This window comes from Suillus bovinus (assembly GCF_016758785.1).
Source record: "Suillus bovinus strain UH-Sbo-P2 chromosome Unknown EDB93scaffold_55, whole genome shotgun sequence".
NCBI classification, from domain to species: Eukaryota; Fungi; Basidiomycota; class Agaricomycetes; order Boletales; family Suillaceae; genus Suillus; species Suillus bovinus.
The window spans coordinates 13,654-27,161 of record NW_024542111.1 but is presented as its reverse complement, the minus strand read 5'-3'; the positions used below and the strand labels follow the sequence as shown (position 1 = coordinate 27,161).

Below are 13,508 nucleotides of genomic sequence, written 5' to 3'. Positions count from 1 at the left end.
AGTGCTGCCGCAGTCCGCTCGGTTCGAACCTGAATCTTTCCGAACCGAACCTCGAGCAACCTTCGAAGTTTTTGCAGGTGTATGTCGGAAATCTCTCGATCGCATAGCTTGAACAAAAAGCAAGGTCATTGTTTCTCGTATATATCAAGTCTCGCTTATTATTTGACGCTTTCCCCACATACTACTCCCTGACCAAAACTTTGCTCCACCAGTGCGGCGATACACTTCTACATGCAGTGTGTGTCATTCAACTCTGCAAATCACTAGTAACTCGCGCGTCAGTGTCAACGGCCATACTCTACCGATGTGAAAGCAAGAATATCACTCACCGTGCAGTAGCCTGCATTGGTCTGTCATGCAGGTGAGTCATGTTATCAGGTCCAGGAAAATGCTGATACTCACGCATACCCCCTGTTGGCATGAATGCCACCAGCAGTCAAAGTTCCTTTTGCATTTGTAGGGACATTTATCAGCCTCGCGAACGTCGAGTCCAGCTGCATCACTAGTAGTGGGCATGGCAGAGCTTGATGATACTAAAGCAGCAATGACGGCGAGGACAATTGTAGAGAAGAAATGCATTGTTTGCCGCAGACTCGTGTGGGGGGATCAGGGAATTCTGAAGGCGATTGTAGGAAGACGGCTGGCTTTATATTGTTTTCCGGAATTACTGTTGTGTCGATGTGCCTTCAAATGTACATATTTACGATTAATGCCAGCACATTGGTATGTCGCTAGTACTATTGTGGGCAGATCCAATGGGGCCAGGCAGATGGCAGAACCTTTCTTGCAGAATGTGGCAAAACTCCTGCGCATATCAGGTTCTGCCAGTTCTGAAAGCGTTAAAAGTTCTTCCAAGCCGCAGCACGAACCTGGATCAAAGCACCCATATGCATACGCGTGGAAAACGATTTCCGGTTATTGACAATCAGGTACTGCTGCCGATGATACGTACGGGCTCTCTCCGAGTAATCAACCATAAGTACTAGTAAGTTACATGAAACTTCTGCTCACCCAACGAAGAATATCAATATCACACGCACCGGTACATCTGATTATCCCCCATCACCCTATTACTTCAACCGATCTGTCAACCTTTCGGATCTATTCGAATAAAATTCCTCTTTGACGGCGCCGACTTCATAAATATGCACCCAGTACACAATTTGCGTAATCTTGCGTCTATCAGGGCCCCAATTTTCAAGTTATTACTTGGTCGTCTTCAAACTTCTGCAACTCTGTAGAGTCTTGGGTGCCAATGGCAATTTTCACACATATGTAACGGTACTAGTTTCCATCATCTCAGGCTTTCACATGAGGCTAAATCTTTGACCTCAGGCTGCACAGCATGTGATTTAGTCATCCTGTGAAGGATACGTACTTTGTGCTCCTCATCACATTTCATCAGATCTCGGCTGCAACGTTCATTTACACGCAGACGCTAGACGCATTCTCCGTGGGCCATTATTTTAACATTGGTTCGATGCGCAATCAAATTTGGGTAACCACGTACTGCGGCAGCACCTGATGAGGTATCAGCAATAACACCCACCAGAAATTCGGATAACGCAACTCGTCTCACCTGCCAGGCGAACATCGAATTATAGCTTGTTCAAGTGGCGACTTGCGAGTATGGAACTCGAGCAGTGGTGACAAGATAGGGTAAGATTGGCGAGACGGAGAAGGCGCACCGTAAGCAAGCCGCGGTATTGTTTCCTGGCGGGAAGGTGTGGGTAGCGGGACATTCATACGTGAGTACCATCTATTCTTCGAATGCAGGTCGGTGGTTGATTCCATTGGGTCTTCTCAGCGGCATGTCCTAACCACGAAGACGGCCTTGGCAGGTTTCAACCCAGACCTTGAATCTAAATTCTAGGTAAATTCATGTAATCGTCCTGATTCCATGCAGTGTAAACTTATTTTCCTTATTTTTTCTTCAATTTCTAAGGGCTGAATTTGCCCTGGAGCGAATGACCCTGAATCGACAGGCCAAGGTAATTGTACTACACTTGCCGAGCCGAAATTTTAGGAATTTAAATTGGTGATAGCCTATACCCTTGACGGGTTAACGTGAACCTGTACTGTACTGTACACTCCGCTTCAAGTTTTCGGAATTTTCTCAGAACGGTCCAGCTCACAGTCTAGGGTCTCTGTTAACCTCGCGATATCGACGTGTTTGCTCCGAAATTCAAACGTTCGTATGTTGACATGTCAACACAGTGACCTCAGTGCGGTAGAATTCGCATTGTAACATTTATAACCTTGAACAGCTGGAGAGTCTAATTGGACTGTGAAGTTGGCGCCGATATAAGCTGGCTCCATTGATCCACTGGAGCGGGCGATGCCACGAACCGATTCGGCAAAATCATACTGGTGGCCTTCTAGGGTACAGGATGGAAATGCATCCGAAACTAGAAACGTCACACCCAATATTCTGACTTGATGGTATATGGCCCATTATGAGCGCTAGATGACCGTAATGATCCTTTGCAATGAGGTTATGAAGACACCTGAGACACGGTCAGAAAAGTTCTATGAACAGATGCGATACATATCCCGAAACATATCTGTAACTGTATTGATTTCGAATATGTTCCCCAATTTGAGCAGCATCTGTTACGGACTCTTACTTGACTGGGTCTCAGGTGAGAGAGCCATGTAACCGAGAGCCAAAAGCGCTCAACCCAATTTCCTTTTCTATGTGTGCGACGGGCCCTGGGTTCTCGACAGAAGTTTACGTGACCAGCCAAGGTCTCAATAAATTCCGAGCTCGGTTCAAGGGCAGTGCTCGTTCATACGACATTAGTACAGTATTGCGTTACATTGGCTTGCCATGGCCGAATAATCAAAATTCAGTTCACAAATCAATGGGAATATAAAGGCCGCAATATTACATTCTCTTACATTCATACAACTTCCCGTGCCATCCAGAACCTGCAACTCAGATTTTTAAAATGAGCACGTATCTGCAAAGGTAAGGTTGTTCTACGCTTTGTGGATTAGAGATCAACTTATGAGCTTACCGTTAAAGGCCCGAATTGTCAGGAACAATCCCCCAGTTGACGTCGTCTTCACCGTTAAGTCATGCCCCGGATCAAGACTCAATGAGATCAAACCTGCAATCATGTCTCAAGTACCTGGACCGAGTCCATGACACAATGAACTGTGTTCACCAGGAAGTCCTGGAAATCCGCACCCGCATTACAGAGCTTCTTCTCACCTGTCAGTCGGAAATCACCATGGGCGGTGAAGGCACGTTGGATAGTAGCATGGACTTCCAGGCAATCAGTGATGATGAGCCTCAGACTGTCATGCCACTTGCGCATGATGAGCTCAATGTCGTTCCACCGTCGTTGGCCCTTCCAAAGCTCTCCATCTCGGAAGAGCCGCTGGCATTCCAGGGCCAATTTGTAGACCTGAAGTACGATCCTTTAGGGTTGACTAGGACCTTGTCGGAAGGCCTGCGCGACAGTAAACTTCCCCAAGGTAAGTTCGCCATATACGCAGCCTTTCTTTGAAATACTTACCGTGTATGACCAGACCTGTTGCTCAGTGGCACCTCTGGTATCGTCAGCCATGGGCTCGATGTACCTGTATTGCTACCTGAGTATGACATCTACTCTGCTGCGAAGACTTTGTCCGAGTCTTCCACAAGTCAAGACAAACGACATGTTCCCCGGTCGATTGCGCAGGGCAGCCAAGATAGAGTAAATTGCTCCTGGCCTGGATGCTCGAGAGCTGTCAGGAAGGATAACCTCACTCGCCATGTGAACGAGATGCATCGGCGGAAGGTTAAGGCCACCTGCACTGGCTGTGGAAAGGGGTTCGCACGCCCTTATATGCTGAATGAGCATATCTGTCAAGCCTAGATATTACGCACTCGCTGAATGGTGCCGCTTCGGTTTTGATAGGTCGCTGAAAGCTCCACGATACGAAGTCCTCGAAAGCACGAGAACTTAGATAGTGCACCAATACAAATGAAATTTGATATGACTACTTCTCGTACAGACATGGAGGGAGAGCATGCTGCTGGATTGAGACATACTGGTGATCCGTCTTTGACCCATGGGGGTACTCAACTCCAAGAGGCACGTGGCTGCAGAAGGGCTTAGGGAAGTGATTTGCTCGAGGTTAATTGCCGTCGAGTTGAAAAAGTGTTTGGGCGGCGTTTGGACGGAGTGTCAAAATTCATGTACCATGCTTGCGTCACTTCAAGGTACGAGGAATTGCTCCTTTAAGCTTTATGTAAGCCCCGAGATGCCCGCCTTTACTACAACAGCGTTATTGCGGGCCTTCTCATTGTCAATTTGTCTTGCCTCCACGACCAACACTATGTCCGAGTTTAGTATCTCATGCACATCATGGGGGCATTTTGCTTCAAGAAGTAGCTTTTTTCTTTCTCAAAACTATTCTGGTAGCGCATTTGTGGTTGTTTTTTGTTTTCATGATGACCACACGCGTTTCCTTTCCTTCCCGCCGGGTTCCTCGCTGCACAGACCCAGGCGTGTTCAACTCTTACGGTGTCACGTGTCAACTCCATGTCCTATTGTGCCTTAGAGCCAAACAAAATAGCCGATCGCTGTCGAAGGCTCGAAGCTCACTCCGCCTTATCAACACATCCGACTCGTTGCACAACACATTATCCTGGTTATGCAGCAAAGGTGAGAGGTCCGTGAACCTTCACAGCCCAAATGGAGTCTTGTCAGTTGCTTATTTTGTTTGTCTCCAAGGCACGGTAAGACGTAAGAATCGAGCACCGCTGTCACATCAGATAGCGTGCGCTGGGTGAGAAAAATAAATCTTTGTATACAAGGTATCTATGTCCTACGACGTATATATGTGATAATTCTACTGCTCCCGCCGCTGCCACTGATGACAATAAGGTGGGCTACTAGTAGCACCACTCGGCCATTTCCTAAATCCCGTTTGCCTCCGCATGTTGATGCATGCCATCCGTGCATGATCATGTAGTTGTACGAGCTGACCATTTTATATCTTCATTCTAGCTCGTAGCACACGACTTCAAACGGAACGCTTCCACTGTCCAAAATTCAGACCGTTCGTCATTCTTCAAGTTATCCTCAGGTGTCAGTGATTTTGATACTGTTTTATTTCATTCATTTAATTTCACTAGTATGAAACGCCCCTACACATATAGTTAGAGCAATCCGACGCGAAGGATCCTCTCCAAATTTCCGTTATACACGGCTCCGGAATCTGAAATCACCAGAAGTTACCTGTCAACTCGGGTCGGGACTTGCACGACTAAGGTTTATGATACATGAACAGCCAAGGCTCTATTCCGGCAATAATCTTGGCATCTTGAACACGAGGTAGCTGCGTGCTAAAATGTTGTAATTTCTAGTATACGGCTATGAGAAATAAAAATTGTACGACATGTCTAGATTTGGTGGTAGGCGTCTGTTGAGCGCTCCTTCGATGGTGCCAGTGGAGCCCTAAACTTTAATTGATCATAAGGTTTGATGCAGTCTTAGACTTCTTCTCGTGGTTGGTGATGGATAATAAAGTGCGATCAGTTTTCCGTCAATCCGATGTACCTCGAAGCGTTTGCGACTAGTAGTGACCGTATGCATGAAATGCAATTCAATTTTTGTGAGATTACGAAAACGGAAAATGCACCTTCCAACGTTACGTTGAACTGCCACAGGTATGAGTTAGAGAACGACAACCCAATATACAGTCACCCTGGGGCCCAAAACAGGAATGTATAAAACCACGCAAAGGCTGGCGGGTATACGACTTCCCGTGTCAACCAGAAACTGCAAGGGAAATTTTCAGTATTCAGACTGAAGCTTCCTTCACATATGTAAGGTTATATTTCGTGAACTCGAGACGAAACATGACTTTATTACCTTTAAGGTCCAGACCGACACTACTGCAATCGTATCTCGAATGCCTTGACCGACACAGCGAAAGGATGATGAACACTTACAGGGAAATGCTGGAGATCCGTGCCTGCATTACAGAACTTCTTTCCAGCGACCGATCAGACGTCATCGAGGGTACATTGGATGGCACCGTTGACATCCAAGCGATGGTCCATGAGCCTCAGACCATTGCTCCAAGTGCGCTCGATGAGATTAATGCTATTGCATGGCCATCAAATCTCCCCACCCTCTTTCCAGAGCCATTAGCATTCTATGACCAGCTCTCGGACAATCCTTTAGTATCTGTCGGGATCACTGGGTTAGAGGGTGTAGCTCCTCCCCTCAGTCAAATTCCCCAAGGTAAGTTTCCCATCACTCGCATCTTTTCCTTTGCGAACTCACCATATACGATCAGACGTATTGCCCTGGAGCTCTTCCAGTTCTGACGGCTATAATACGGGGGTACACAACATCATGCCTCAGCATGGCATGTACTCCGAGAGGCAGACCCTATCGAGTTCTTCAACCAGACGCGACGAACCCTGTATTATGCAGGACAAAGTACAGTGCACTCGGCCTGGGTGCTCGAGTGTCGTCAACAAGAATTGCCTCACTCGTCATATCAACGAGGTGCATGAGCGGAAGGTTAAGGCTCGATGTGCTGGCTGTGGAAAAGGGTTCGCACGTCCGTACATGTTGGAGGACCATATCCGTCGAGCCAAATGCGAAAATCCCTAGATTTTTTTTATGAAGATTCTTCATTCAATATGATCATGCGTGCATACGCACGCCCAACCTTACCGCTTCAATTTTGACAGTTGATTAGATATTCTCGAAGCTGTATTCCCTAGTATGCCACCTGAATGTGATAAGCATGATCATCGAGTCAATAAAAGTATATAACCAATCAGGACTCGGAACTGCGCCGAGGTTGCACAATCAAACGTTCACCCTTGAAGCTTAAGCTCCGAGTCATTCGCCACAGAACACGAAAGTTAAACCATAATACACACCAACGGAATAAGATTCAATCAGATATGGCTGTTTCTCCGTGTGGAAATATTGACATTAAATGACCATCGCCGGCCACTGTCGTCTTTGGCCATAGTATTCAGTTATTACGAAGGAGGTAAATATTTGGATTGGATCAACTGATGGAGGTTGCGGAAATAGGCTGGCAGTAATTCATTCGGTCGACGGTTCCTGATTGCTCGGAAGGATCCGGTACCGCTAAGTTGGGTTTCTAAGCGAACCGAGGTACGTAGAATTTAGACCAGCTCGTGTCGGGACACGGACCTTATAGATGGGCTAGGAGTCGCCAACGATTGGGATTGTGCCATGATCGAATTATCGTAACACTCGAGAACTATTACCAGCTGACTAACTATGATCCTACTTTCACTCACTCGCAACATAAAATGTCCCCTACGCAACCGCCTTCTACGAAGATAACTTGCCCAGTTACATGTCCCGAGACCACTGATGAAGACACTATCACTATTTGGTTTGCAACGTCGAGAGGCGTCCCAAGTTTTTTCAACGGAGTGCTGTTATAGGAGATAAGCCACAGCAAGTAATAGATACCTCTCACAGTGAAGAGAATGAGCGTGACTCACGCAGCTAATAGGGGTCCGCTGATGGCAGGATCATTCAGCGCCTCTTGTGTCATAGGCGTCAGAACCCATCCAGGTGCAATACAATTCACGCGTCCCCTCGGTGCGATTTTCACAATCTCGCTTTTGAGTGTCGTCGTCAAACCATACATCATCGCTGCCCATGTCAGCGTTCAGCACATAGCTGATGGACGACAAAAATGAAAACTCACCGCTCTTGCTGACAGCATAATCTGCGTGATCCTTGTCGCCATATTTGCCTGACGTGCTCCCGATGAGCACAATCGAGGCCTTATCTTTCACGCCTTCTGTTGCTATACGCAAGTGGCGCAAGAACTCGCGGCAGACCAGGAAGCTTGAGGTGAGGTTTGCACTGAGAGTATGGTCCCATTGTTCGATGGTCATATCGATGATGGGTACGTCCTCGGCGGTCCATATGGCATGGTTGACCACGATTACTGCCACAGGGCCGAACGGCGATCCTGTGAGCGTATCGAACATACTCTTCACGGCAGACTCAGAGGAGAGATCTGCTTGTGCGCATTGAAGTGCAGGGAAGTTGACTTGGAGATCCTGGATGGGTTTGGAGTTAGAGTTGTAATGTGCAGTCACATTTGCGCCTAGGGCTGAGAATAGATGTCAGTCACATCGTTGGGGGACACAAGAGGATGGAATTACATAGATAGAGTTTGACGGTCTCAAGACCGATGCCTCCACTTGCGCCTGGAACGAGGGTGAGGAAATCATGGCTGGGGAAGGAATGACTGCACCTGTTACGAGGACATGAATGTTTTTCAGCCCTAAATCCATTGTCTGACTCTGACTGCGATTATCGGGGAAACAAGGTTAGGTTGAATTGAGTTATTTCTAAAGTGGTTAATCCCACGAATTCGTGTTTTCCAAGCGGAAGGGTCACTTGATGCGGCAAGTAGTATGCGTTCACAACCGTCGACGGATGCGTTCTTGACCTGATGGGAAGGAGGGTGGAGCCTGCGTCGCTGAAGCGCATGGCAGCTCCTGTCATGACAGCAGACTCGCGGTATTTTGCCACTAGCTACTTGTTATACTAGTAAAGGTCCACGTTCGTTCGAAGCTATTTTGACCGAGATAAGAAGTGCTTCCGCATAGGACTGCCGTTAGTGCCGTAGATGTTACCATAAATGACAATGCCGGCGGTAAGTGTATATATAAATTAATTGTGTGTACCTTTGTTTCTTGTGGTACGATGATTGGAGCTGCCACTTCCCCAGTTCCTTAACCACACCAGTATCCTTACTACCACCACTACGCTTGACACGACGGCGAAATCTCTAGAAAATTAAGAATTTCGGATTGAATAAGATTTCTGCCGTCGCAATCATGCCTCGTGTACCGTCTGGGGACGCCTCATTTATCCATACGCTTGATGGTAATTTCGTCGATAACGCTGGTCGTACCCTTCTGCTACGCGGAGTAAACCTATCCGGCTCTTCCAAGGCACCCGTGAATCAACCTTCCCAGGCCCTAGATGGATTTTGGGAAGAAGCCAAGATTGGCAGTGAGAGCTTCATAGGTCGACCGCTACAGCTAGATGACGCAGACGAGCACCTCGCCCGCCTGCGGGGCTGGGGCTTCAATATGTTGCGCTTTCCTGTAACCTGGGAAGCCCTAGAACACGAAGGACCGTGAGTGCTCAATCAACGTGGTCTCCAACCTGTGGTGACAGTGGTTTCACTAGAGGGAAATATGACTATGATTTTATGGATTATACAATAAAAATACTACGGAAATGCAAAGCACACGGGTTCAAAGTTTATTTGAATCCTCATCAAGACACCGTAAGCTTCCTTGCAAAAACATTGTCATGTTTTCTTAACGTCGCCATTCAGTGGTCCCGTTTTTCAGGCGGGTCGGGTGCGCCTTATTGGACACTCGTTGCATGCGGTTTTAATCCGAATGCATTCAGTGCCACCCAAGCAGCCATAATCCATTGCGAATATCCCACTCCCGCATCCCGCAACCCCGCAGAAATGCCTGCTATGATATGGTCAACAAATTACGGAAAACTTGTCTCGCAAACCATGTTCGCGCTCTTTTTCGGCGGCTCAACATTCGCGCCAAAATGCATCATTGATGGAGTCAACATCCAGGAATACCTCCAGACGCATTTCGCAAATGCTTTTGCAAAGTTAGCGGAGCGAGTGGCGGCAGCAGGGGACCTTCTTGATGAAGTTGTCATCGGTTGGGACAGCATGAATGAGCCAGCAGAAGGGCTCATTTCATGGGATGACCTTAACGCATATCCGCAGCAACAGGGTTCTACACTGAAGAAGGGCGCCGTTTCCTCTCCAGTGCAGAGTTTCCGTCTTGGTATGGGTCAGGTCCAGACGCTTGATAACTATGCTTTTAGCTCAACGGGTCCAAAGCGTGATGGCAGTGTCACCATCGACCCGAATGGTGTCAAGGCATGGGCCGACCCCTCAACGGAGCCAGGAAACATTCACCCGCGCTGGGGCTGGAGACGTGACGCTGGATGGACGCTCGGCAAATGCATATGGGCTTTGCACAATGTATGGGATGTGCAGAGTGGATACGTTCTGCAGCCCGATTATTTCGCACATATTCCAGGAACGGAAGAACCTGTTCATTTTCTACACGCCTTTTTCCTTCCCCAATACACTCTTTACCTGAAAGCAATTAGAGCGCACCACCCACAAGCCATCGCGTTCGTGCAGCCGCCCGTGTTTGCACAGCCTCCTTCGATACCCGAGGAGCTGTTGCAGGGTAGGGCATGCTATTCGACGCATTATTACGATGGCCTGACGCTTGTGACACGCCACTGGAACTGGTTTAACGCGGATGCCCTTGGTCTCATACGGGGAAAGTATTCAACACAGATACAAGCTTTGCGCATAGGTGAACGCGCCATACGAAGTAGCCTTCAAACCCAGCTCGGCTATCTCAAGGCAGACGCAACGCAACTCGGTGCGCTTCCATCCACCGGTCCAGCGCGATACCCAACTATCATTGGAGAGATTGGGACCCCTTTCGATATGGATGCCAAGCGCTCGTATGGATACACAGATGGTGGCAAGTACAAAGGTGACTACTCGCGACAAGAGCGTGCACTTGATGCAAGTTTAAACGCGGCGGATGGAGAGAACTGTTTGAACTGGACAGTATGGACATACTGCCCCGATAATTCGCACCCGTGGGGGGATGGGTGGAATATGGAGGATCTCAGTTTATGGTGTAGCGACGACCTACGCACAGGAGAAGCGGAAAGGGTTCCAACCCTGCGGATACCCTCCAAAATGTCGATGGGTTCATTAGCGCCAGCACGAGCGTCGACATTGACGATATCAACTCTTCCGGCTTATTCTTCCCCTTATGCGAGCTCTAGCGTGGAAGAAGTCGAACCTTACGAACCTGCCTCACTCCTGTCGTTCCTTACAAACGGCGCTCGTGCCGTACGCGCTTTCTGTCGCCCATGGCCAATAGCGGTCGTTGGCACTCCTACGAACATCCAGTTCGATATATCCAAAGCGACCTTCCGTCTTACTCTCAAGGTTAACGCAGAAGATATACCTATTGATGATGATGATGATGACCTAGTATCCAGAAAGAAAGGATTGTGCAAGGATAGTTCCTTGCCCACTGAAATATTCTTGCCTCTCGTCCATTTTGCCTCAGATGCTTGCTTGGGTAAAGCACTTGGTTCTAACGTTCAGGACGGAGATGATGATTCCATGGATGTCGGGCAAGAAGGGAGCAGCCGCAGTACATCAGGAACGACAACACCTCGCGTACCTACATCATCCACTCTCACCCTTCCTCTGACTTCTCAAGCGGCGCTCTCGCCAGTCATATTCAAGGACGGCTGGTACGACATTACTGTCATTGCATCCGAGGGCCGAGTGGAGCTTCTTGCGTCGGAGCAGAAGCTTCTTTGGTTTTATAGTGTGTCAATGGATGAGAAGGAGGACAGGGAACTAACGATAGAGGTGCGCCGTTCACCGGGCGCCATCAAAGCCACCGCACTCGGACTTGGGTATACCAGTGAGAGTAGAGCAAGAGATGGGTGCGCAGGATGGTTGGAGCAGGCAGGGTTACTGAGCGAAGGATGGTGCGAAGGATGTTCGATTATGTGATTAGGGATCTCGTGGACACTGACTATCATATTCACCTGTACATAGATATAGTACATGATATAAATATGTTGAAAGTCGGAGTAGTACATTTTTTATCAAAAAGTTCTGTGGTCAGTCTGAAGTGCACGGCAGGAACGCCAGTGCTGTCAGAACCGGAATGCATTTTGTCTTGTGTCTTTAACGACGCTTTGAAGTATTTCATCTATAGTGCATACTTGTGCCCGGCGGTCGACAGCATTGATCGCCTCGGAACGGACTGGAACGGACCGGATATGATGACTAGATCTTGGCTAGATAAAGCTCTCTCATCACGATCATGTCCACTGCAAACTACGGAGACACAATAGAAGTAACCGCCCCCGCTGATTTTCATGTTCACCTCAGGGATGGTGAACTATCAAAGCTCGTCACCCCCCACGTCCACAAGGGTGGTTTCTATCTTGCCTATGTCATGGTACGTACCAATCATCCCTCGGTTCATAGGACAACGATCAATTCGACGATCACAGCCAAATCTCGTGCCCCCGATTACCACGACAGAGATGGCAATCGAATACAAAAAAAGATTAAAAGATTACTCCGGATCGTCCAAAGTGGAGTTCCTCATGACGCTCTATCTTTCCGACGCTCTCCATCCCAACGACGTCAAGAATTGGAAGGCTGCGGGTATCGTGGGCGTCAAATCATATCCTCGTGGCGTAACTACGAATTCGGACGAGGGAATCGAGAGTTATGATAAATACGACGAGTTATTCAAAGCGATGGAGGCGCACGGCATCGTGCTCAACCTCCACGGAGAAATTCCATCCGACCACTCAAAAAATATCTGCGTCCTCAACGCTGAGGAACGTTTCCTTCCCGTCCTCGCAAACCTAGCCAACAAATATCCCAAGCTGCGCATCGTCCTAGAACATGCAACGACTGCAGCTGCCGTCAACGCCGTCAAAGCCTGCGGCGACAATGTCGCATGCACGATCACAGCGCACCACCTCTCCCTCACAGTCGATGACTGGGCGGGCCAATCTTTCCACTTCTGCAAACCCGTCGCCAAATTTCCAGACGATCGTCGCGCTCTTCAAGACGCTATCAAATCAGGCAACAAGAAATTCTTCCTCGGGTCTGATTCTGCACCGCACCCGAGCCTTTCGAAATCGACGGCGACGGCGACGAGCGGGTGTGCGGCGGGGGTTTATACTTCTCCTATCCTTCTTCCTCTGGTTGCACACCTCCTCGATTCGTTCGGAGCGATCGACAGGTTGGCTGATTTTACGAGTAATTTTGGACGCGGATTTTATCAGATTCCGGCGCATCCAAACGCTCCGAAGGTTCTTGTCGAGAAGGTGCAAGGGGTGAGCGTGCAGGCTGAATATAGTAGTGAGGGGAAAACAGTCGTGCCTTTCTGGGCAAACAGACAGATTGAGTGGCAGATTGTGGACGTCAAGGAATGATTAAGGGACGAAGGCGAGAAAGAACGACCGTCTTCGGTCGTGCATGGTTTGACTACGGGAGACTGGTTCTCGCCCACGCTTTGATTCGACTCTAATACATATACGGCATTCAAGCAGTGTCCACTCACCTTATAACCTGTTGCAGATTTAGCTACATGCAGCTGCGAGCATATTGTCATAGTCATGACGAGGCTGCTCATCATAGTGTCATCCAGGCGAGACTCTCGCTGTGATCCTTGACAATAGCAAACTTGCATGAACACTTCCTGTTCTTATTTTCACATTCTCTATGTTTGGCTTATAATCGCCCACAGATTCACCTGTAGGTCGCCGGCTCTTACACGCCATGTTGAGTACAAGAAATGTAATTCCGATACATAAGTGAGCGTCTCCGGTAAAGGGAGGCTCGAAAAGGTACAAACCAGTGCAAAA

General features: G+C 48.3%; 6 protein-coding genes across 6 annotated transcripts; 4 read left to right on the top strand and 2 right to left on the bottom strand.

Moving 5' to 3' along the window:
• Positions 1 to 267: 267 nt before the first annotated feature.
• Positions 268 to 723, bottom strand: EDB93DRAFT_1164033 (uncharacterized protein). The gene is made up of 2 exons (XM_041450118.1): positions 409 to 723; positions 268 to 350 (listed from the first exon to the last, which is right to left on the bottom strand). The coding sequence occupies exons 1-2, from the start codon at positions 577 to 579 to the stop codon at positions 285 to 287; spliced, it is 237 nt and encodes a 78-aa protein (XP_041304856.1). The 5' UTR covers positions 580 to 723; the 3' UTR covers positions 268 to 284.
• A 2,029-nt stretch (positions 724 to 2,752) lies between these two features.
• EDB93DRAFT_1164024 (uncharacterized protein) lies at positions 2,753 to 4,160 on the top strand. The gene is made up of 3 exons (XM_041450117.1): positions 2,753 to 2,971; positions 3,029 to 3,483; positions 3,538 to 4,160. The coding sequence occupies exons 1-3, from the start codon at positions 2,952 to 2,954 to the stop codon at positions 3,864 to 3,866; spliced, it is 804 nt and encodes a 267-aa protein (XP_041304855.1). The 5' UTR covers positions 2,753 to 2,951; the 3' UTR covers positions 3,867 to 4,160.
• A 1,477-nt stretch (positions 4,161 to 5,637) lies between these two features.
• On the top strand, positions 5,638 to 7,046 carry EDB93DRAFT_1164015 (uncharacterized protein). The gene is made up of 2 exons (XM_041450116.1): positions 5,638 to 6,232; positions 6,288 to 7,046. The coding sequence occupies exons 1-2, from the start codon at positions 5,858 to 5,860 to the stop codon at positions 6,621 to 6,623; spliced, it is 711 nt and encodes a 236-aa protein (XP_041304854.1). The 5' UTR covers positions 5,638 to 5,857; the 3' UTR covers positions 6,624 to 7,046.
• Positions 7,047 to 7,128: 82 nt separating this feature from the next.
• Positions 7,129 to 8,610, bottom strand: EDB93DRAFT_1164007 (NAD(P)-binding protein). The gene is made up of 6 exons (XM_041450115.1): positions 8,385 to 8,610; positions 8,269 to 8,321; positions 8,177 to 8,221; positions 7,711 to 8,124; positions 7,502 to 7,655; positions 7,129 to 7,432 (listed from the first exon to the last, which is right to left on the bottom strand). Exons 2-6 carry the CDS (start codon positions 8,306 to 8,308, stop codon positions 7,288 to 7,290), a joined length of 798 nt encoding a protein of 265 aa, XP_041304853.1. The 5' UTR covers positions 8,309 to 8,321; positions 8,385 to 8,610; the 3' UTR covers positions 7,129 to 7,287.
• A 112-nt stretch (positions 8,611 to 8,722) lies between these two features.
• Positions 8,723 to 11,741, top strand: EDB93DRAFT_1330319 (glycoside hydrolase family 5 protein). The gene is made up of 3 exons (XM_041455167.1): positions 8,723 to 9,162; positions 9,216 to 9,315; positions 9,367 to 11,741. The coding sequence occupies exons 1-3, from the start codon at positions 8,858 to 8,860 to the stop codon at positions 11,626 to 11,628; spliced, it is 2,667 nt and encodes an 888-aa protein (XP_041304852.1). The 5' UTR covers positions 8,723 to 8,857; the 3' UTR covers positions 11,629 to 11,741.
• Positions 11,742 to 11,766: 25 nt separating this feature from the next.
• EDB93DRAFT_706846 (dihydroorotase) lies at positions 11,767 to 13,383 on the top strand. The gene is made up of 2 exons (XM_041457167.1): positions 11,767 to 12,082; positions 12,138 to 13,383. Exons 1-2 carry the CDS (start codon positions 11,945 to 11,947, stop codon positions 13,074 to 13,076), a joined length of 1,077 nt encoding a protein of 358 aa, XP_041304851.1. The 5' UTR covers positions 11,767 to 11,944; the 3' UTR covers positions 13,077 to 13,383.
• The last annotated feature ends 125 nt before the right edge of the window (positions 13,384 to 13,508 follow it).